The sequence below is a fragment of the Protobothrops mucrosquamatus genome, unplaced genomic scaffold (genome assembly GCF_001527695.2).
Source record: "Protobothrops mucrosquamatus isolate PMUCROS unplaced genomic scaffold, P.Mucros_1.0 scaffold1281, whole genome shotgun sequence".
In the NCBI taxonomy this organism is placed as follows: Eukaryota; Metazoa; Chordata; class Lepidosauria; order Squamata; family Viperidae; genus Protobothrops; species Protobothrops mucrosquamatus.
In genome coordinates this window covers 119136-143442 of record NW_015387485.1, presented here as the reverse complement: position 1 = coordinate 143442, position 24307 = coordinate 119136, and the positions used below count along the sequence as shown (strand labels likewise).

The 24307-nt window shown below is 42.6% G+C and overlaps 1 protein-coding gene across 1 annotated transcript in view; it reads right to left on the bottom strand.

Annotated features, from left to right (window-relative positions):
- Nucleotides 1-13634: 13634 nt before the first annotated feature.
- Nucleotides 13635-24307, bottom strand: part of LOC107292168 (DDB1- and CUL4-associated factor 7) — a 113963-nt gene continuing 103290 nt past the window's right edge. Inside the window, exon 7 of the mRNA XM_015821230.1 lies at nt 13635-14089. Within this exon, the coding sequence (XP_015676716.1) occupies nt 13917-14089 (173 nt within the window). The 3' untranslated portion in view covers nt 13635-13916. The remainder of the gene's footprint in view (nt 14090-24307) is intronic.

The window sequence follows — 24307 nt, the reverse complement described above, 5'->3', positions numbered from 1 at the left end:
TTGATAGAAAAATAAAATAAGCTTCCAGACCTTCTCTTCTCAACTCCAACCACCCCGGCCTTCTCCTTTCCTTTCCTTTTCTATCCTTCCTCCTTCCACTCACGCCAGCCACACCCAAAGCCAACTGCAGCTGTCCCAATCTTTTCCTTCCCAGTCAAGCTCCTGCAAGCACTCTCAGGCAGTCCCCGCTACATATATATATATAATATATATATATATATATATATATATATATATATATATATATATATATATATATATATATATATATATATATTCCAAATTAGTCTTGTAGGTTTCTCCTTTTTCCCCAAGTAATTAATTTGCCGCTTTCCTGGGGGAATGGGGTGGAAATTCCCTTTCCCTCCTCCTCGGGGGGAGTGCTTTGGGCAGATTTTCAGGAAGAGGTCTTAAAGTCATAAAGAGAGGCTTAGGTCTCACCCAGTTTCATCCACGTTGCTGTAAGACTGCTTGATAGTGCTTTTTGTCTTCCATTGACAGCAGCTTCTGACTGGCTATGGGAATGTAGCCAGTCTTTCCCCCACCGGTTTGGAGGGCTCATCAAGGGTCCCCTCCTTGCTTGCTGCTTCTACGGGGTGACTTTCTACCCTTTCCAGGGTCCCCCCGAGGGGTGAAATCAAACACGAAAGACGGACCCTGTCTTCCTGCGTCTGCTTCACCGCGACACCAAAACTGGAATCCATAACATGGAATATTAATGGGGCAAATGCCCCATCCAAGTGGGAAAAAATATTTCACTATCTGAGGAAATTGAATGTTGATATAATGTATCTGCAAGAAACACATATTAAGACACAAGATAAGAAATATCTAATAAAGAAAAGATTAGAGGAGGAATTCATATCAGCTGGTCTAAAATGACTAATGGAGTTGTCTTGTATATAAAACCCCAATTTAAGCCTAAGTTAACAGTATCAGATGAGTATGGTAGATTTGTAGCTGTAGAAATTGAGCTTAATGGAATAAAATCAATAGTAGTGGGACTCTATGTGCCAAATGATGATAAAAGTACATTTTTTGAATATCTTATGGACCAACTATTACCTTTTTCTTACGAAAATTGGCTTATTTGGGGGGACTGGAATGGAGTGATCTCCCCAGCCTTGGATAGAATGTCTACTAAAGGGATTAAATCCTTTCAGGGTAAATTAATCAATCAATCATTATAAGGCTGGAAGGGACCTTGGAGGTCTTCTAGTCCAACCCCCTGCTCAAGCAGGAGACCCTATACCAGTGATGGCGAACCTTTTAGAGACTGAGTGCCCCAAAACCGCCCCGCCCCACCCCCGTCCCCCCACCCGCCCCGCCCGCAGGGCCACCCACCTCCTCCACGGCTCGCCACAGATCGCCCAGGTGGCCAAGCAGCGCCATGGCGGCCACGCCCTCTGCCTGCGCCCCACAGCATCATCTGTGAGCGACGGGGCATGAGGGTGGAGTCTTGTCCCCGCTGCCCGGCTGCCATGTCCTTGACTGCGCTGCTCTGCGCAGGCCACGCCCGGGGGCGTCTCACCTCCGGGGGGCTGCTGGTGAGGAGGGGGCCATGGGGGGAGGCAGGGCTGGGGCGACGGCACGCGTGCCCACAGAGAGGGCTCTGAGTGCCCCCTCTGGCATGCGTGCCATAGGTTCTCCACCACTGCCCTATACCATTTCAGATAGGTGGTTCTCCAGTGTTTTCTTAAAAACCTCCAGTGATGAAGCACCCACAACCTCTGAAGGCAAGCTGTTCCACTGGTTAATTGTCCTCACTGTTAGGAAGTTTCTCCTTAATTCCAAGTTGCTTCTCTCCTTGATTAGTTTCCATCCATTGTTTCTTGTCTTGCCTTCTGGTGCTTTGGAAAATAAATTGACCTACTCCTCTTTGTGGCAGCCTCTCAAATACTGGAATACTGCTATCAATTACCAAAGAGTTTCTTTGAGATGATGGACAATTTAACACTGGTGGATTCGTGGAGGAAAAAAAATGGATTTGCTAGAGAAAATACTTTTTTTCAGAATGACATAAAAGTTTTTCAAGAATTGATATGATATGGATTTCTAAAAGCCTTGCAAATAAAATTTTAAAAGTTGATTATCTTACCTGAATCTTTTTCTGACCACAACCCAGTTCTTTTGACACTTAGAAAAAAGATTCTGAGTTATAGATGGAGACTAAATAAATGTACTCTACAAAAGGAGATGATTGTAAAGGACAGTAAAAAGAAATTAAATATTTTGATAATAATCTGGATAAAGGGACAAATTTAATGACTGGGATGCCAGTAAAGTGACCATGAGGAGCTATTTTATACAATGCAATCGTCTAGAGAAGAACAAATCAAAGGAAAAGATGCAAAAGGTACTGTATGAAATTAGAAAGAAAGACACTGAATTGCAAAAGACACCAATGGACTCTAAAATCTTACACCAAGTTACAACAATTGTCCATGTTAACAGTTTAAGAAATAGAAACCAAATTGAATTGTGTAAAACAAAAACACTTTGAGTTTACAAATAAACCAGGAAGATGGCTGGCATACAAATTAATAAAGGGAAGAGAAATTAAAATGATAGAGAAAATCCATTAAGATGACACAGTAATAACAGATAACAATCTCATTAAAAAGTCCTCTCACAACTTTTACTCCAGCCTTTATAAGAAGCCGGAACTTGATACGGAAAAAGTAGATGATTATCTGCAAAGATAACACTTACCTAAACTTTCACAAGCTCAGAGACAACGTATGAAAGATCCAGTAACTACCTTTGAAATATCAGAAGTTATTTAAAAAGATGAAAACAGGAAAAGGCCCAGGCCCAGATGGTCTCACAAGTCAATATTATAAATATTTTGTGGACCAACTCCCACAGCCACTAAAACAGTGGCCCCCAACCTTTTGGACACCAGGGACCAGTTCCATGGAGAGAGGTTTTTCCGTGGACCAGAGGGGGTGTGGTTTTGTGTACTGCCTGTCAAGACTGATTCGCTTTTTCATCTAGATTTTCTCTTTTGCTCATATCTTGACAATGGAATGCAAAGGTGGTGGGGATGATGTCTGTGCACCCGAGAGCCAAGGCCACTCGAAGGAGAAGTGGACTGTTTCCATAACAAGAAGAAATATTACTATTGGACAATGTGAACACCTGGTGGGCGGGGGTGAGGGAGTCTATTGTTTAACTAAGCAAGCCTTCAAGCGGGAAAAACAGAGCTGGTTTCTCTTTCTTCTGTGCCAATGTAGGCTTTTCCGTAAAGTATTATACTCTTGGTAAAATCATGTCCCAGGAGCTTCTTTTTCTGGAAATGCCAACTGGACAGTTGACACTGCCTGCATCCCGTGGATGGGGCTTCACTTGTTTGTGCGGCCTGGTTTCTGGCATGACCCCTGCACTAAAATATGTAATGGAGTATTACAGGGAGCAAAGATGCCTCAAACCTGGAAAGAAGCCAATATTGCCCTATTACCAAAGGAGGGTCAAGATGTCCTGAGGAGAAAAAATTATAGACCAATTTCATTACTAAATAATGACTATAAACTTTTTGCTGCAGTTTTGGCAGAAAGATTGAAGAAGGTTTTACAGTCATATATTGATGAAGATCAATCCAGCTTTTTGCTAAAAAGACAGTTACGAGACAATGTGATGACTGTTTTGAATATTATTGAATACTTACAATACCATAATGAGAAACAGGCAGCTCTAATATTTCTGGATGCAGAGAAAGCCTTTGACATTTTAAGCTGGGTTGTTATGTTTAAACTCCTGGAAGATATGAACTTTGGGGAGAAATGTATTCAAGGGGTTGAAGCGATTTATACTTCACAGCAAGCAAAGATTATTATTAATGGAGACTGAACCAAGGGACAGGTAGTCCTCGACTTACAACAGTTCATTTAGTGACTGTTCGAAGTTATAATGGCACTGAAAAAAGTGACTTATGACTGTTTTTCACACAACTGTTGTAGCAACCCCATGGTCACATGATCGAAATTCAGAAGCTTGGCAACCAACTCATATTTATGGCAGTTGCAGCATCCCAGGGTCATGTAATTGTAGGAGTTGATTGGGCTGAGCCTGAGGGAGTGGTCAAATGTGTCATAAGTCACGAGTCTCTGTGCACCTGCAAGAGATCTAAGTCCAGCCCACCTTGAATGCCTCTCTTATCTCCTGTTCTTCTTCCTTGACCACTAGTTGGTCAGAATCTTGTAGAGAGCTTAAGCTTGCAATAAATCTTTATACTCGTTTGAACTGCCAGAATCTCCTGATTTCCCCAGTGCTTGACATTAATCTGACCAACTCCCTTCACCAAAAATTTACTTGGGCCACAGAATATTCTAGCCATGACCTCAGATCCCAGAGCTGAAGCAGTAGCAGATGAGCCAGACCTCTGCTCTATTAGCAGACACCAAGATGGCATTGAAGACGAAATCAGAAATCTTGCAGCCAATTTTCAACAGATGATGCAGCAAATGCAGATCTTGACTCAACAAGGCATTCCTCTGCAACCACAACCACCTGCTCCACCCACCCAGGCACAACTGCCTGTTCCTGCCGGGCTCATTCCAAAGTCTCTTGGCTGCCTACCGCTAAGATTCACTGGTGAATCAGATGAGAATATTCCTAGCACAGTGCAATATGTTCATCAGTACCTGACCGGGGGGGTTTCTGACAGACGGATCAAGAGTCTCCTTCATCCTCACACTTTTAACTGACTCCATTGCCAAATGGGCCCTTCTACTCATCAAAACCAAGGACCCCATCTTGGATAGTTACCCAAACTTCCTCACTAGATTTAGAGAGCATTTTGGAGACCCTATTTGGAGAGAAGCTGCTGAACAATGCATCTTCCAACTCCACTCTTGCCAAGTTCCCATGAGAACTCAGACTTTGAAAACACAATGCTGGAAGGGAAAAGCAGCATAGAAGAACGCATGGAAGAGGAGATGGGCCAAGATGGAGGGATGGGTTATGTAGAAGAAGACCAGGCTGAGGCTGATGGAGGGGTCAAATGTGTCATAAGTCATGAGTCCCTGTGCGCCCACAAGAGAAGTCCAGCCCACCTTGAATGCCTCACTTATCTCCCACTCTTTTCCCTTGACCACTAGTTGGTCACAATTCTTGTAGAGAGCTTAAGCTTGCAATAAATCTTTATACTCATTTGAACTGCCTGAATCTCCCAATTTCCCTGGAGATTGACAGTGATCCACTTTGGCGACCTTCTGACAAGCAAAGTCAATGGGGAAGCCAGATTCACTTAACAACCATGTTACTAATTTAACAACTGCAGTGATTCACTTAACAACTGTGACAAGAAAGGTTGTAAAATGGGGCAAATTTCACTTAACAACTGTTCCACTTAGCAACATAAATTTTGGGCTCAATTGTAGTCGTACGTCGAGAACTACCTGTACTTCAAATGTATGCTGAAAATGTGAATGTAAAGAAGGAACTTTTTATCATCTATGGTTGACCTGCGACAAAGCAAAAAATATTGGAGTAGGATTCATATCTTAACACATAAGATTCTTAAAGTGAATATAAAGATAAAACCAGAGGCTTTTCGTTTAGGCCTAATGGACAAGAAGTTGAAAAAAAAATTGGAAGTTTGATGTTATATATGCAAACATCAAAAATGTTTTATGCACAAAAATGGAAAGATACTTTAATTCCCACAATGGATGGACGGCTGCATAAGCTGATGGAGTTATCAGAGATAATTAAAGAAAATAATACAACTAACTTTGTTTTTACTTGTAAACCGCTTCTGGGCTTTGTGCTTGAGGAAAAAAATGAAATTTTGATTTTGGGTTTTGCTGATTAGATAGGTTTATTTTTATAGGAATGGCTAGTATACATTACTATGTAAAAGTAAAAAGTTGAGGTATGTTATTACCTTATTCTACTGTGCTAAAAAGAGTCAGAAGTCAATGCTTTTCTTTTTCTTTCCCCTTTTACCCAACACTTTTTCCTTTTTCCTCCCCTACTTGCCCATTATTTTCATTTTTCTTTGTATTTTATATTTTGATAAACTAATAAAAAATTGAAACAGAAAACAATAGAATGGATGGGGGTATGTTTGTGAAACAACCTAAAGGTTGTATTGTAAAGGGTGTATTGGTAGGAAGTATCTGAGCATCGAGAGAGTAGGATGGAGGATATGTACATGTCTGTGGAGGTATTTGTGGGCCGAATGGAGTGATCAATATCTGGAATACTGTCCCATCATGAAAGAAAAACTTGAGCAAATGTTCAATTCCAGAATAGTCAAGCTGAGATGCTTTCAAACCAAAAAAAATAAACAATCCATGTACAAGAAGTGGCTGGCATTTTCTTTTAACTGCTTGCCCCTTTGACTAGACTATAAAATTAACTTGGAAATAATATAAACAAACTCTAAATCTGGCATCTGCCCACTGCAGCTTTCTAAAAACGTTCTAAAATGATTATTTGTATCCCACCTTTATTATTTTTACAAATAACTAAGCAAAATATTTAGCAGCTCTCCCCCCTCCCCACGCTCAAAACTTCCATCCACGCACAACCCAAACACTGGATTGCTAGTAAAAAACTGGAGGCTGATAGAGAAACCATTAGTATGCAGCAGCGCTCTGTGAACCTCCCGAGGTTTTTACAAGTGCTTCAGGCAGAACTAACCAAGGCGGGACTATACATTTAGATTGCTCCTCAGCATACCGCTTCTGTCACCACTCCTATGCATGAAGCTGCTCCTATTATATTAACTGTTTCCCACAGAGAAAAACGCGCGCCCGCACAGCCAGCAACAAAACCGCCACCACCGCAGAACTTCCTTCTCTTTTGACGTCGACACTCAACTCCTAGCGGGGTTGACCAGGTCCTCCGACTCTCCGCCAAGGCCGGAACTGAGCTTTCCCCTCTAACTTACCCATTTTGGCGATGGGGAGCGGCGGCTTGGGAGATGTGTACCCGTCACTCAGCCGTCCCTTCTTTTGCTCCGCTCCTCTTCCTTCCGTCCTCACAGCCGCTGTCACCTCATAACAAACCTTTTGCCTAGGTGCTCACTTCAGCCACCTCCTTCCTAAGGCCTGAAACAAGTAGCTCCTCCTCCACTCGCCTTCTGTCGCTGTATCCTACTACTACCTCTTCCTTCAGCAGCAGAAATGCGCGAAAATTCTACGCAAGAATCTTGCACTCACGCACGCGCAGTTCCTATCGTGGAAAGTAAAAATTCCCTCCGGGAGAAAAAGCACGCGTGCGCACTCTCAAAAACAGGCGGTACTAATAAAATTTTCAGCTGCCAATTACTGTAGGAGGAGCGAGCAATGGGAAGATTTCATCAGTCGATCATTGGCGTATACAGCACAGTGACAGACTTGTGGGTGGTAGTCCAGGCCTGCAGAAAGCTCTTCTCAGATATTAGTGCTTGAATGCAAACTTCTGGAAAAGAATTCTGATCTCGGTGGCTGCCATGTAGTTATTTTGGCAACGGTACTGAAATGTTTGTTAGTGCCTTCTAAGATTTTGTTCGACTTTGTACCGTCGGGGTTCCTTTATGGTCTTCTGTCCAAGTCTGACCTGGATATCTTTTATGGAGTATAACTTTGCAGATAGTTTTGTGCCACATCCAAAATCTGGGTTTCTCTTAATGTGGGTTTCTCTTAATCTTGGTTCTTGCCCGATTCGTGATAAGAACAGACTATTTATTTTGATTGATGCTTCTTATCATATAGTGGCTGTCTTGCTAATTGATGGATATTGATTTGTTTTTAGATTTTTTAATCCTGCCTTTATTATTTTTATAAATACCTCAAGGTGGGGAACATACATAATACTCCTTCTTCCTCCTATTTTCCTCACAACAGCCCATTGAGGTCAGTTTGGCTGAGAGAAAGCAACAGGCCCAAAGTCACCCAGCTCGTTTTCATGCCTAAGGCCCGACTAGAACTCAGTCTCCTGGTTTCTAGCCTAGTGCCTTAACCAATAGTGGTTTTCAAGTACTAAATTGATAAAAGATCGTTTTTATATGCAGTATTAATCTAAAGTTACTAAAGTTTTACTCAGTTTTATATAGCTTGTAATTTTATATCTATTTTCTTCCTTTATTTCATTTCTCTTTTCTTGGCTCTTCTTTCAAATATATTAAAAAACTAAGCTGCAAAACTGAAAAAAAGTAACCTGCCCTCAACCTGCATAAACATTCCATATTAGCCAAAATTTGTTAGATACAGGAATGGACAATTGCACTGAAGCTATTTAAGGAACACACACTGCCTGGCAAAAGAGCACTTTAAGGATACCCAGTCAAATTTCTCCCTTAGTACCTAGTTTACTACCCGACAGGAAAAGTAATCTAGAATCTATGACTTTACTAGGTCTAGCTCAAGTAGTAGCACTTAACCCACCTTGACATTGTTTTTTAGATTTATACCCCAACTTTTCTCCTTTGGATATACAAGTATTAGGAAAACCCTCTCCTCCCAATGTGAAGTTGTATTCATGTTGAAATAAATCAGAAATGTGGTCACTAAGACACTTTGGAAACCCTTTTCTGCCTGCTTCTGTTGGGAATGGAGCTGTCCAAATGGTTGTAAAATGGATTTAAAAATCTAAAACTTACAGAAAACTCAATAAAATAGAAAGCCATCAAAGGCAGGAGGAAGAGCATCATCCACCAGTAAACAATAGCTTACAAAAGGCTTGTTCTAATTATAGGCTGTGATGTAATACTATAGTGATAGAAGTTTTGCAACTGCCTTAATGAACTAAGCATCCATTAGAACAGGGGAGTCAAACTGCTGGCCCGCGGGCCGAATGTGTCACGGGGAAGCCACGCCCACCCCATTGCCGGCAATGGCAAAAGTCCCGATACATTGCGCGACGTCATGTGACGTGAGTTTGACATGTGTGCATTAGAAGGTAGATGTAACCCTACCTCTATCAATTATATGGATACTGCCTTTTTCTGCCAACACTGAATTTTCAGCAAATTAAATGGCTATGAATATTTTAATGGGTTTTTTTGCATTTTATACCTTCATGGACAATTTAGAAATGTTTCATTTTATTGAAATGTAAGAAAGGCAGAATTCACACAAGGAAGTAGGAATGGAACAAACGAAAATATGCAGAGGAAGCAAAATTAACAATTTAAAAATTCCAGCATTCTACTTCAAACCCCTGAAAAAACTGTTTAAAATTTGTACAGCATTTCAATATAATTCAGAAATGGGGTGTCCTAAATCAAGATAAATCCATTTCATATATTTTTCCATAAAAATCAAAATATTGCAATGTTAACCACTGTCCGCCACATAAAGATATTAGTAAGAACATTGCACAACAATATTGGCTTAAAAAAAATATGCAAAACCTGGGAGTGGAACATAAATCAGTGCTATTGCTCATTGAAAGAACAAGGAGTTTAGAACTTTATACAGTCATGCTACAAATTTCACACCTTTAATCACACTGGGAGTACACAACATAAGACAACATCTTACAGTTCAGAACTGATTAGTAAAAAAAGCTCATATTAATAACCTGTACACTAACATTGTTTTTTTTAAACAGATACCACAAATCCATATTCATCACTTGAAAATTCAACACTGCATGTTAGATCTGCATGTTTTGCCTCCTTTACTAGATACATCTTCTGCCAATGGTCTATGTGCCGTAGACAAGTACAGGTACTGTATGTATATATCAATTATATTTTCCCTTAACTGTACTATATTCACATATTAGACAAATAATAGCTTTGTCATAGTTGATCTTACAACAGTATATACATAATTGGTGGTTATACCTGAAAAGATCTTCTGATCATACCTCCTTCAAGCTACTGTGGAAAAATGCTCTCTGATATGAAACTGTCCTCTTATCTAAAATCTGAATAAGCTATTCTGTGAAAGAGGAGGAATCAATCAAAAATACACTCAGTGTATCAGAGAAAAGCTAACATACACATACAGGTGACACTTTTGAAGTGGTAATAAGAAGCAGAATATTAACATACAGTGGATATAAAAAGTCTACACACCTTTGTTAAAATACCAGGTTTTTGAGATGTAAAAAAATCAGACCAAGATAAATCACTTCAGATTTTTTCCCACATTTAATGTAACATACAAGCTTGCACGATTCAATTAAAAAAAACCCTGAAAACTTTTAGGGGGAAAATATTACAGTAAGGTGGTTGCATAAGTGTATAAGCCTCTCATAAGTAGAGATGTGGCTGTGTTCAGAATTAACCAATCACATTCAAACTGATGTTAAACAGTAGTCAGTACACACCTGCCATCAATTAAAGTGACTGTGATCAAGCCCATATAAAGTTCAGCTGTTCTAGTAATATTTCTCTGACATTTACTCAGTTGCCTCTTACAGTAAAAGCCATGGTCTTCAAACATCTTAAAAAGCATCAAAGGGATCTCATTGTTGCAAGGTATCAGTCAGGAGAAGGGTACAAAAACATTTCCAAGGCATTGCATATACCCTGGAAGGCAGTGAAGACAGTCATCAACAAGTGAAGAAAATATGGCACAACAGTGATATTACCAAGAACTGGATGTCCCTCCAAAATTGATGAAAAAGAAAAAAGAAAAGTGGTCAGAGAAGCTGCCAAGAGGCCTACAGCAACTGTGATGACCCAGGGCCCCGCACGGAGGCAAAGCAGCCAGATGGCAAGAGAAACAGTCCTTTAATAATTGCCAATGTTCCCCAAAAGCTCCCACATATGCTAGCAAGCCTTCAACCAAAGCACACACACACATGTTCCTTTCAGCTGCCTCTGGCTGAAGGCAATTTCAATACAGCCGGAGAAGTATACAATGTCCTCAAGGCCAGACAGATAACAAGAAAACAAAACAAACTTAATGAGTCCTTTTAAATCTCAGCTTGCCTGCAGTCTGCAAGGAGAGACTCAGAAATGCAGTCTGCGGTCGTAAAGCAGGAAACCAGCTGGTTTCAAGGTGTCCAGGTTAAACAAAGACAAGAGCACAAATCACAACTGTCCCAAGATACCACGTTTGTTCCCGGCAAATGCCCCACCCCACAGCGTCTCCTTAAATCTTAATCTCCCGAGCTATTGAGCCTGTCTACGTTGTTCTCTCCTCCTCTCTGCTCTCCTTGATCTAGGATGGGGGGGGTGGGGGGGGCTTACTCCTCGCCTGAACTCTGCCTCCCCTGTTCCAAACCTGAAGGGCCCTGGCCTGACTCAGCCTGCTCTTCCCCACAGTCCTCTGAAGCCACAGACACCTCCTGGACCTCAACAGGGTCCTGCTCCAGCTCCATGTCTTCCTCGGATTCAGGCTCAGACGGAGGCATGACAGCAACATTAAAGGAGCTGCAGGAATTTCTAGCAAGTCCTGGTTGTGTACTACATGTGTACAATCTCCTTTATTCTTCATATGTCTGGGCTGTGGGGTAAGGTGGCAAGACGGAAGCCTTTTCTTACAAAGAAAAACATCTGAGCCTGGCTACATTTTGCAAAAACCTGCATCAGGTCTGGCAAAAGCATGTGGGAAAATGTGTTATGGTCTGATGAGACCAAGTTTAAACCTTTTGGCCACAATTCCCAAAAGTATGTTTGGTGCAAAAACAACACTGCACATCACCAAAAGTACACCATACCCACAGTGAAGCATGGTGGTCGCAGCATTATGCTTTGGGGCTGCTTTTCTTCAGCTGGAACTGGGGCTTTAGTCGAGGTGAAGGGAATTATGAACAGTTCCAAATATAGGTTAATTTTGGCACAAAACCTTCAGGTCTCTGTTAAAATGATGAAGATGAAAAGGACTTTCACCTTTCAACATGACAATGACCCAAAGCATACCTCCAGTTCAGCAAAATAATGTTTTTACCAGGCAAAGATCAAAGTTTTGGAATGGCCCGGCCAAAGCCCGGACCTGAATCCTATTAAAAATCTGTGGAGTGACATGAAGAAGGCTGTGCACAGGACATGCCCTTGCGATCTTGACAGATTTGGAGCACTCTTGCGAGGAAGAGTGGGCAAAGATTCCCAGGGCAAAATGTGCCATGCTGATAGGCTCCTACCCAAAAAGACTGAATGCTATCATAAAATCAAAAGGTGCTTCAACAAAGTATTAGTTTAAGCATGTGCACACTTATGTAACCACATTATTGTACATTTTTTATTTTTATTCCCCCCCCCAAAAAAGATTTTAGTTTGTTTTTCAATTGAATTGTACAACTTAAATGTTAAAGGTGGAAAAATTCTGAAGTAATTTATCTTGGTCTGATTTTGTTTTTATATCTCAAAAATCTGGTATTTTAACAAGGATGTTTAGACTTTTTATATCCACTGTACTTACAGTAGAGATGCTTGAACATTTTAGAGTTCTGTAAATTGCATGTATCTGATCATTTTCATCTTTTCAGAAAAAAACACCATCCCAAAATTAACGTGTAATTCTCAATGTTTGTAGTATGTGTATATCCTACGCTGCCTTATGGAAAGATTTTTGTTTTTTGCATAATTGCATCACTGCTAAGAAAAGTGATATAGAAACTGCTATTCAAAGTTTAAAGCAAAATTTCTCAGAAAAATGATAATCTATTAGGACAGTTAAAAACACACAATTTAAAACTAGATGTTCCTTTGTAATCAGATACTAGGTACCACGTTTCCCCCAAAATATGACCCAACCAGAAAATAAGCCCTAGCCTGATTTTTAGCATGCTCCTAATATAAGCCCTACCCCCAAAATAAACCCCAGTTAAGATTGTCATCAGCCCTGGCCAGTACAGGAGGTGGCGAGCGTGCGGGAGCCGACAGTGTCCGGCAGCAGCCACAGCCCGTGCAGTGCAGATGAGTCCGAGTGCTGTGACCACTGGGCCGGCCCTCCAAGCAGAGGCGTGCGGGGGGGGAGGCAGGAGATCCTGATGCGCAGTGGCACCACCAGCAGGCAGAGGCACGGGGGGGAGGCAGGTGATCCTGATGCGCCACGCGGCCACTTGCTGCTTCAACTGGTAATCAACTCACCTGCGCTGCGCAGGCTGCGAGTGTGCTGCGGCTGCTGCCAGACACCGTCGGCCCCCATTCACTTACTGCCTCTTGTGCGCACGCTGGGGGGTGGGGCACCTGGCCAGACGGATCACCCTGATTATTGTGTTTCCCCAAAAATAAGCCCTAATGCATCTTTTGGAGCCCCCCCCCAAAAATAAGACCGGGTCTTATTTTTAGGGAAACACGGTATGTACCCAAATTTCCACATTTTTATATATTTCTATTACTTTTGAAGTCTCTTTAGTTGTACAGAAGGGACAGCAACATAAATTATTATAATCATTTTCTAATGTATAATAATTATCTAATGTAGCATACCAATTTAAAGCTTCAATCCAAGCTATTTTTGCAAGAGCAAACTCCAACAACTCCTACAAAGGACAAGTCCTTGCTTATAGGCAAAGAACAATTTTAACAACAGAACTTAGTTGCACAGAAACCCTTACAAACTCATAATTGGTATCAAAGAAATTGCCTGGGAGCAGGGAGAGAGGAAAAGAAAATATTTAATAGAAGTTACTTTAATAGCTATATAACTTTGAATAGATTTTAGGCATTTATAACAAATTTAATGTAGAATGTTAACTGGCAGTCACTGCCATTGTAATAAAAATGCTCAACACAAATGTCCATAATATATACATAACTTTAATTGAACATGTTGATAAAATCTGAGAGGATCGGAAATATCAAGGATATCCCTGCATTTTTAAGTCATTGACATGGAGTGGGGGAAGGGAGGAGATAGAAAAAATGGGTAGAAGTTCATCATGTATACTCACTAACTCCAGCTGTCAGTCTTCCTAGAAGTTAATAAGAGCTAATGAGACTGTTTCAATGCAGCGTTGTTCTTAACTTTAGAACACTGAAAGAGGAGCATCCTGCTTCATTATTTCCCATAACCTAGTTATTTTTAAACTCTCAGGATTTCCAGACAGTTGTTGTAACAGATGGCGATCCAGTCTGGCTGAGTTGATGCCCACTGCACATTGTTAATTTCTCCTTCTGCTGTGTAAGCCAAGATTGGATCCTCAATGGCACGAGGCATTTGCTGGATATCCCAAATGAGAGCTTGATGGTCATCCGCTGTCAAAGGTGAAATATAGATTTAGTTAAGTTTTCTTTGCAGATAATTTATTCATCCATGTATCCCAAAATAGATAAGAAAAGCCTTGAGAAATCATTGGGGTCATTACTATCAAATACAGTCATGTGAAAAAGAAGGTACACATTCTTTGAGTTCTATGGTTTTACGTATCAGGACATAGTAAAAATCATCTGGTCCTTAGCAGTTCTTAAAAGTAGGTAAATACATCCTCAGATGAACAACACATGGCATTTTACACCATATCGTTTATTTTACAAAAAGAAAGCCAAAATGGAGAAGCCATGTGTGAAAAACTAAGTACACCTTATGATTCAATGGCTTGTAGAACCACCTTTAGCAGCAATAACTTGAAGTAATCGTTTTCTCTATGACTTTATCAGTCTCTCACATCATTGGGGAATTTTGGCCCACTCTTCTTTACAACATTGCTTCAGTTTGTTGAGGTTTGTGGGCATTTGTTTATGCACAGCTCTTGAGGGCCCGCCACAGCATTTCAATCGGGCTGAGGTCTGGACTTCGACTGGGCCAGTGCAACACCTTCATTCTTTTCTTTTTCAGTCATTCTGATGTAGATTTACTGGTGTGCTTGGGATCATTGTCCTGTTGCATAACTTAATGTTGGCCAGGCTTTAGCTGTTGGACAGATGGCCTTACATTTGACTCTAAAATACTTTGGTATACAGAGGGAGTTTATGGTCAACTCAATGACTGCAAGGTGCCCAGGTCCTGTGGCTGCAAAAAAAGCCCAAATTATCACCCCTCCACCACTGTGCTCGACGGTTGGTATGAGATGTTTGTGCTGATATACTGTGTTTCGTTTTTGCCAAACGTGGCACCGTGCATTATGGCCAAACTTCTCCACTTTGGTCTTGTCTGTTCAAAGGACAGTGTTGCAGAAGTTGTTCTATCCCAGCCTATTGCCGTCCTTGTTAGAGGCACAAGGACCAAACCCCTGCTGATACAATAGGCTGGAAACTTTAAAACAAAACAAAATCCCTTTTATTTGGGTGACAATCCTGTCAATAAGTCCAAAACACAAACAGCAAACCTCAAGTCCAAAGGAAGGAAATAGTCCACAGGAACACGTTGCAAACAAGNTGACTCCTGCTCCTCACACAGCTGAGCTTCATCAGAAACACGACTGGAGGGGCCAGGCTCTTCATCAAGCCGTGAGTCTTGTAATTCATCAGAGCCTCCCTCTGACCCTGATGGCCCCTCAACGGCCTCCTCCACCTCCTCCTCAGATTCCTCAGACTCAGCTGTTGGGAACACAGGCTGGCACGGAATCACAACAGAAGTCTTGTGATTTGTTCAGATGCAACTTTGCTGCCATGTTCTTTTTAGAGAGAAGAGGCTTTCTCCTGGTAACCCTTCCAAACAAACCATACTTGTTCAGTCTATTTCTAATTGTACTGTCATGAACTTTAACATTTAACATGCTAACTGAGGCCTATAGAGTCTGAGATGTAACTCTTGGATTTTTTGCAATTTTTCTGAGCATTGCACGGTCTGACCTTGGGGTGAATTTGCTGGGATGTCCACTCCTGGGAAGGTTGGAAACTGTCTTGAATGAGGATGAAGGTTCATTCTCTGAGCTTGTGGGCTGGTTGCCAAACGTTTCGTTACCAGGCTAGGTAACATCTTCAGCGGAGTTTAGGGGATGTCAGTATCAGTGTTCTTCTGTTTATAAGGGCTTTGTGTGGTCACTAGGTCTTGTGATGGTGAGGTCACGTCAGGTCAGGGTCCCATCAGGTCAGGGTCTTGTGATGGGTCAGGTATGGGTGTGTCAAGTGAGAGACTTGTGATGGGTCTTGTGATGGGGAGGTTATATCAGGTCAGGGTCATTGGGAGGTGAAGTGCTGGTTGGGAGGGCTTGCATGGGTTGGTTGAGGGTCGGCGCTGTCTCTGGTTGGCTATCCAGTTGATTTGGATTCTGAGGGGTTTGTAGGCTGGTTGTAGGACAATGTGTCTGTTGATAGAATTGCTTGTGGAGTGCCAGGCGTCGATGAACTCACGAGCATGGAGGGTGGTAGCGTGGGTGATGATTTTTGTGTTGCTCCAATCGAACTGGTGCTGTTTGGTGTTGGTATGGGTAAAGATTAAGGATTTGGGATTGTGGCGTTTGACTGCCAGCCGGTGTTCTTGGATCCTGTTTTTTAATTAGCGTGATGTTTGTCCCATGTAGAATTGGTTGCAATTGTTGCAGTTGATTTTGTAGATTACATTGTTTCTTTCATCCTTCTGTATCTTGTCTTTGGTTCTGGATAATTCCTGGTGGAGTGTGGCTGTGGGTTTGTGGGCTATTGCTATTCCTAGAGGTTGGAGAATTCTGGCTGTCATTTCCAACACCCCTTTTTGTATGGTAGGGTTAGTTTTTGTGTGGTGGTTGGCTGTGTGGTGTGTTGTGGTTTGGGTGCTGTGTGTCGGAATAGGAAGTTTTCAGATAGCCATTACAGAGAAAGATGTCAAGCAGCTGTTTCTCTTCTGCTTTTCTTAGAGTTGTGGTACTGCAGTGTGTCCTGGCCCTTTTGAAGAGGGTCTGGACACAGCTTTTGTTTGCGGTGGGGTGGTTGCTTGCAAAACTGAGGATCTGTTCCATGTACATGGGTTTGCGGTAGATGTGGGTTTCCAGTTTTCCGTTGTCTAGTCTCCTTATGTCGATGTCGAGGAATGGGAGTCTGTTGTCTGTTTCCTCTTTGTGTGTGAATTTGATCCCGGAGAATATGTTATTGAGTAGGTGGCGTGTTTCTTCAATTTGGGAGCATTTTATAATGATGGTGTCATCGATGTAGCGTGTCCAGAATTTTGATTGGATGGTGGGTAGAGCTATGGATTCGAGTCGTTGCATGACTGCTTCTGCTATTAGGCCTGATATGGACGATCCCATCGGGGTACCTTGTACTTGCTTATAGATTTTCCTGTTGAACTTGAAGTATGTGTTGAGACATATATCCAGAAGTTTCATGATGGTTTCTATGGACATGGAGTGTTTTGTGGTGGCATCATCTTTGTGGTATGGTGTTTAGTGAGTAGGTGGTGGTTTGTTTAGCCAGGACAATGTCAATCGAGGTGAAGAGTATGGTGACATTGAAGGATACCATGATTTCTTCCTTGTTGATCTTGGTGTGCTTGATAAGTTGGATAAATTGTTCTGGGAAGTTTATTGAGTGTGTTGAGTTGTCTGAGTTTCCTCTGCAGGTTTTGCTAGTTTGTATGTCGGTGTTCCAGGTAGAGACACAATTGGACATAAGGGGATCGCGTTCTTGTGTATTTTGGGGAGTCCATAGAACCTGGGTGTGGAGGAGTCTTGTGGTTGCATGTGCTTTCTCTCTAGTGGTATTAGCTGTTTTTTCATTTTTCTTAGGATGTCTTTTATTTTGTTCTCTAGCTGCTTTTCCGGATCATTGTGGATTATTTGGTAGGTGTTGGTGTCGTTTAGATGGTTTTCAGCTTTGCTGATGTAGTCAGTTTTGTCCATTACTACCATCAGTCTGCCTTTGCCTGCTGGTAGGATGACAACGCTTTAGTCTTGTTTCAGTTTCTTTAGTGCTCTCTTCTCCTTTTGGCTGAGTGTTTCATTTTGTCTGTTGCATTGCACGTTGGGGATGATTCTTTGTCTGATGTCTTCTTGTGTTTTTTGGTCCAGTTGGTGTGTTTTTAGAATGGATTCGAGATTGGCGAGGAATTCAATGGGGTCAGCATCTTTGTGGTTGAAATTGAGGCCATGTGTGAGGACGGCCTTTTCGTCATCAGATAGAGGTCTGCTGGATAGATTTCTGATCCATAGTTCTGAGTTGTTGTCTTGTGGTTTTGGGGTGATGGTATTGAGTTTCTCTTGTAGTGAGTTGTGTTTTGGGGTTTGTATTTTGTTGGCATTCCTGTGGACCGTGCATTGGTATCTATCAGGTCTTGTCCGATGGAGTGGAGGCACGCGGTTTTTTTGTTTGTCAATGATGCATTGATATTTTTCCAGGTGGTTGTGGGTATCAATGATCATGAATCGAAGCATTTTGCATCCATTTTTGAAGGCCAGTTTCCATGCTTGTGGGTGGTTGATCGGTGGTCAGTAGTGTATGCTTTTTGGGGTTGTTTGTGGAGGCAATTCATGGAGGAAGGGTAGCTATTTGCGGGTCGATGATCGTTGAAAGTCTCCCAGCAGCAGGCAAGTTTAAGTGTTGCACACCCATGTAGGTTTCCAATAGTGGCGAATATCTGTAGCTCAGGTGTAAGATGAGGGTGAAGGTTCATTCTCCAAGCTTGTGGGTTGGTTTCCAAATGTTTCATTACCAATTGCTTCTCTTAAGATCATTGCTGATGTCTTCACTCTTTGGCATTGTGTTAACACACACCTCAATGCTGGAGACCAGCAAACTCTTAAAACTAGAGGGGTTTTATCTTTGATCATGTGCATTTCTGTAGATATGTAGATTCTGTATTTCTGTAGAAGAGGGGGTCACCTGGCTGCTACTTAGCCTCTTTGTACTTACAGAAGCAGTAAGGTTGTACTTAGTTTTTCACACATGGCTTCTCCATTTTGGTTTTCTTTTTGTAAAATAAATGATGACATGGTGTAAAATGTCATGTGTTGTTGTTCATGAGGTTGCATTTGCCTACTTTTAAGAACTGCTAAGGACCACATGTTTCTTACTATGTCCTGCTACGTAAAATCATAGAACTCAAAGAGGGTGTACTTTCTTTTTCACATGACTATATATGGCCATATTTGATGATGACCATGGTATATGGAAGACTGCAAACTAGAATATAAAATGAATAAATGGTAAAGAGCATGAGTTAATGAAAAAAGAAAAATATGTTGTATGTCTATGAAACACAGTAAAAGGGGAATGATGTAAGAGATCTGAAAGAAGGTGATTGCAGGAGATTGCAGGTCAAGCGCATCATCATTCTCAAGTCCCTTCGTGCCCACAAGAGATCTAAGTCCACCCCACCTTGAGTTCCATTGACCCTTATCTACCATCAATTTGCTTTGACCGTTAGTAGTTCAGATTCATGTAGAGACTGTTAGCATGCAATAAACCTGTATTCATTTAAACCGCTCTGGCTCCTGATCATGCTTGACTATGATCTGATCTTGTAGAGGAGAGTTAATCAATATAAGCAGGAAAGTGAAACTCCAGGGTTATGATTGAAAAGATTATGATGTATGTCAAAAATACTAATTACATACAGTCTTTGATTTATAACCATTTGTTTAGTGACTGTTTGAAGTTACAACACTGAAAAAGTGACTTATGACCATTTTTCACACTTACGACAATTGCAGCCTTAACATATTGGGGGGAGTGGATAGTTGCAAATGGATGGAGCTACATCATGGATTTAAATGGAGAATTTAAAGGAGCTTGTTTTTCTTCTGATTGGGCTTATTTTCATCTGTCCTCAAAATTCCAAGAAATTACAGGTAGTCTTCCCAGGGTGTCGGCGGTGGAATGATTGCACCAGTCGTGATGTGTGGACGTCTTCCTCCCTCACCCACGATGCCTCCGAGAGGGGGTACCCCTTCCACCTGACCAAATATTGTACCCGCCCACGATGGGTCCAGGAGTCTAGGACCTCTTGTATTTCAAAGTGTTCCCCGGAGACCGGACCCGGTGTCTCACCCACGGGCTATTTGGGGAACCCCCTACTGGTTTCAGTAGGCTACTGTGAAATATTGGGTGTACCTTCCCCAGGAATCGGGGTAGCCGCAACCGCACGGTTACCGGGTTGATGACCTGGACAACCTGGAAGGGCCCTAGGTACTTTGGGCCCAGCTTTTTAAAGGGCACTCCCAGGCGTAGGTATTTGGCCGACAGGTATACCCAGTCGCCCACCTGGAATGGCTTGTGGGACCCCCTCTTCTTGTCGGCCTGCGCTTTTGTGTCTGCCTCGGCTTTTGCTAGGGCATTCTTTACTGTACCCCATAACTCCTCCACGTGTGCTATCCATTCCTGGGGTAAGCAGGGCAAGGTGGTCCCCTGGGGGCACTCGGGGATAGGGACGAAGTCCACACCATGCACCACCCGAAAGGGAGCGAACCCAGTGCTGCTGTGCACCGCATTGTTATAAGCAATTGCGCAAACGGTAACAGGTCGACCCAGTCCATTTGCTGATAGGACACATAGCTTCGCAGGTAGCACTCCACCATGGCGTTTGCACGTTCAGCTGCTCCGTTGGTGCTGGGGTGGTACGACGAGCTGAGGCCCTGGGACGACCCAATGTACCGGAGGAGTTCACGCCAGAATCGGGCCGTGAACTGCACCCCCTGGTCCGAAATAACCCGTCTAGGCACTCTGTGAAGACGATACATGTGCTCGATGAAAGGTCTAGCCAACCGCCGGGCAGATGGTAGCCCTTTACATGGGACGAAGTGGGCCTGCTTGGAGAAAAGGTCAATAACGGTCCAGATGACGGTGTGGCCACGGCTCTCTGGCAACTCAACCACGAAGTCCATGGCGATGTCCTCCCATGGCCGGGTCGGGTCTGCCACCTTTTGCAGTAACCCCAAAGGCTTCCCCGTGAGGGGCTTTGTGGTGGCACAGACGTGGCAGCCCTTGACGTAGGTCTCTACATCCGCCTTTATCTGGGGCCACCAAAATTGGCGCCTTACCAAATGCAGGGTTTTCAGGAATCCGAAATGCCCCGCCTGCTTTGTATCATGGCACCGTCGAAGTACTGCCTGCCTCAGGACACTTGGGACGTACAACTTGTCACCTTTCCTGGCCAGCCCCTCCCACCTTGTCAAGAGACCTGGATGGTCCCTCAACCATGGGTCGTCTCGGACTGCCATCCGTAGCTCCTCACTGCGGCTTGTTAGTATGGGGGCATGATTGCCTGTACCACCGCCTCCCGCTTATTATTGCACTGAGGCATGTGCGACAAAGCGTCGGCCAGAAAGTTCTTGCCCCCCGGCACGTACTTCAATGTGAAGCGGAAGCAGCGGAAATACTGTGCCCACCGGACATGTTTTGGTGACAGGCGCCTTGGTGTTTGCAGTACCTCAAGGTTCCTGTGGTCCGTCCATACCTCGAACGGCTCCTTCGCCCCCTCCAAGAAATGCCGCCATGTCGAGAGCACCCACTGCACCGCGAACGCCTCCTTCTCCCACATGGCCCATGCCCGCTCAGTAGCTGTGAGCTTCCGCGATCTGTAGGAACAGGGTTGTAGCGTCCCCTGGCTGTTTCTTTGGAGTAAAACCGCCCCCACTGCAACATCACTGGCGTCAGCTTGCACTACGAATGGGTTCTCGGGGTCTGGGTGGAGCAAAACCGGCTCCCTCGCGAACAAGGCTTTTAGGTCCTCGAACGCCTTTTGGCAGGGCATGGTCCACACCAGCGGTTGCCCGGGGCGCGGCTTGGGCGCTGTATTCCGCATGCAGAGCAGGATAGAATGTCTGCTGTATTATTTGTAGTCATGAAGACTACATCTGGGCCTGACTACTGGAGGAATGTCATTATTGTTCCTCTATGTAAAAGAAAAGGCATCAAACATAAATGACAAAAATCCAAAGGAATTAATTTGTTGAGTGTGCCCAGGGAAGGAGTTGACTAAATTCTGATTGTAAAGGTACAAGAGATCATAATAACCAAAAATTTGGAAGTACAGGTGCAGGCATTATGCCTGACATAGGATATGCAGTCTAGACCTCTTCAGCAGGTCACTGAGTAGTGCATGCATATGAGGAAGAAAGTGTATTGTACAAAATTGTTGATTTAGAAAAACTATATGATAAAACAAATACCCTTAAATTATGTAATATGAAGGTTAATTACTGAATGAGAAAAATTGTATTTTATAGCAGTAATGCATACATGAGAATAAATGGAATGCTTAGTAAATGGTTCCCACTCTACAAGGAGTAAGACTTAACCTTAGTGTTTACTGTACATGGATAAATCTATAAGGAGTGTTGATGTTGGAAGTACATTAGGGTTATGAATGTATATATACTTCTGCATGTACAATAGTACTTAAAAGTTTGTGAACCCTTTTGAGTTCTCAATATTTCTGCATAAATGCAGGTAGTCCTCAACTTACAACGGCACTGAAAAAAGTGACCTATGACCGTTTTTCACACGACTGTTGCAGCAGCCCCATGGTCATGTGATCAAAATTCAGATACTTGACAACTGACTCATATTTATGATGGTTGCAGTGTGCCGGGGTCATGTGATCACCTTTTGTGACATTCTGACAAGCAGTCAATGGAGAAGCCAGATTCACTTAACAACTGTGTTACTAACTTAACAACTGCAGTGATTCACTTAACAACTGTGCCAAGAAAGATCATAAAATGGGGCAAAAGTCACTTAACAACTGTCTTGCTTAGCAACAGAAATTTTGGGCTCACTTATGGTTGTAAGTCAAGGACTACCTGTATGACCTAAAATGTGTTCTGTTCTCCACACAAATCCTAAAACTAGATAAAGAGAACCCAATTAAACAAGTCAAAAGTTACATAATTGTGTGTGTCAAAAGTATGTGGAATCTCCAGGATTATCAGTTCATTTGAAGGAGAAATTAGAGTCAGGTGTTTGTGTGGGAGGTCATACCTTATTTAAAGAACAGAATTCTGGGTATTCACATCAAAGTCTGATCATAACAAAGGTATGTGGAAGTGCATCATGGTTTGAACAAAGGACATTTCTGTGGACCTCCAAAAACAGTTGTTGATGCTGACCAGGATGGAAAACGTTACAAAACTACTTCCAAAGATTTTTGACTCTACCAGTCCATGAACAGGTAGACTGTGTGCAAATGGAGGCAATTCAACATCACTGTTATCCTCTGCAGGACTGGTTGACCAACAAAGGTTACACCAAGAGCAAAGTGTGTAAAGGGCCGTAGTGGTGCAGTGGTTAGAATGCAGTATTGCAGGCTAATTCTGTTGAGTGCCGATTGCCAGCAGTTTGAATCTCATCAGCTCAAGGTTGACTCAGCCTTCCATCCTTCTGGGGTTGGTAAAATGAGGACCCAGATTGTTGGGGGCAAATATGTTGACTCTGTAAACCGCTTAGAGAGGGCTATAAAGCACTGTGAAGCAGTATATAAGTCTAAGTGCTATTGCTATTGCTAAGTGCTAATACTCGGGGGGGGGGTGTCTCAAAGAACCCCAGGGCAATGTCTGAGAAACTAAAGGCCTCTCTTAGAATGGTGAATGTCAGTGTTCATGAGACTACAATCAGGAGAACACTGAACAACAATAGTGTGCATGACAGGTTGGAACTGGAACTTTTTTAAAATTCCACCTTTATTATTTTTATAAATATCTCAAGGTGGCAAACATACCTAATACTCCTTCCTCCTCCTATTTGGCCCACAACAACAAACCTGTGAGGTGAGTTGGGCTGAGAGAGTGACTGGCCCAAAGTCACCCAGATGGCTTTCATGCCTAAGGTGGGACTAGAACTCACAGTCTCCTGCTTTCTAGCCTGGTGCCTTAAGTTTGCTAGTTGCAAGGAGAAAGCTACTACTCTCCAAAAAGTATATTGCTGTCTGTTTACAGTTTGTGAAAGACCACATGGATAAGCCAGAAGGCTACTGGAAGAATGTTCTGTGGACAGATAAGACCAAAATAGAATTTGAGGATTTGAATGAAAAATGTTACGTTTGGTGAATGGCAAACACTGCATTCCAGCATAAGAGCCTTATCTCATCTGTGAAACATGGTGCTGGAAGTATCATGGTTTGGGCCCGCTTTACTGCCTCTGAACCAGGATGGCATGCCATTATTGATGGAAATATGAATACTGAATTATATCAGCAAATCCACAAATTCTATAGGAAAATGTCAGGATATTTGTCCATGAACTGAGGCTCAAGGGGAAGTGGGTCCTGCAGCAAGACAACCCAAAATACCTAGGTTGTACAACCAAAGAATGGTTAAAGCCAAAGAAAATGTTTTGGAATGGACAAGTCAAAGTCCTGACTGTAATGAGGAAGGACCTGAAGTGGGAAGTTCATGTGAGCAAGCCCACCAACATCCCTGAGTTGAAGCTGTTCTGTAAGGAGAAAAGAGTTAAAATTCCTCAAAGCAGCTGTCCAGGACTGAACAACAACTGCTGACTGGCTCAGAACCCAAATTATTTGCAGCAAATGTAGGTCAGATAGTAAGATGCAATGAGGATTACGGAACTGAAAATCAATGAATCAAAGACTATGCTGTGTTTGACAAGGTAAAATAAAATGGATAA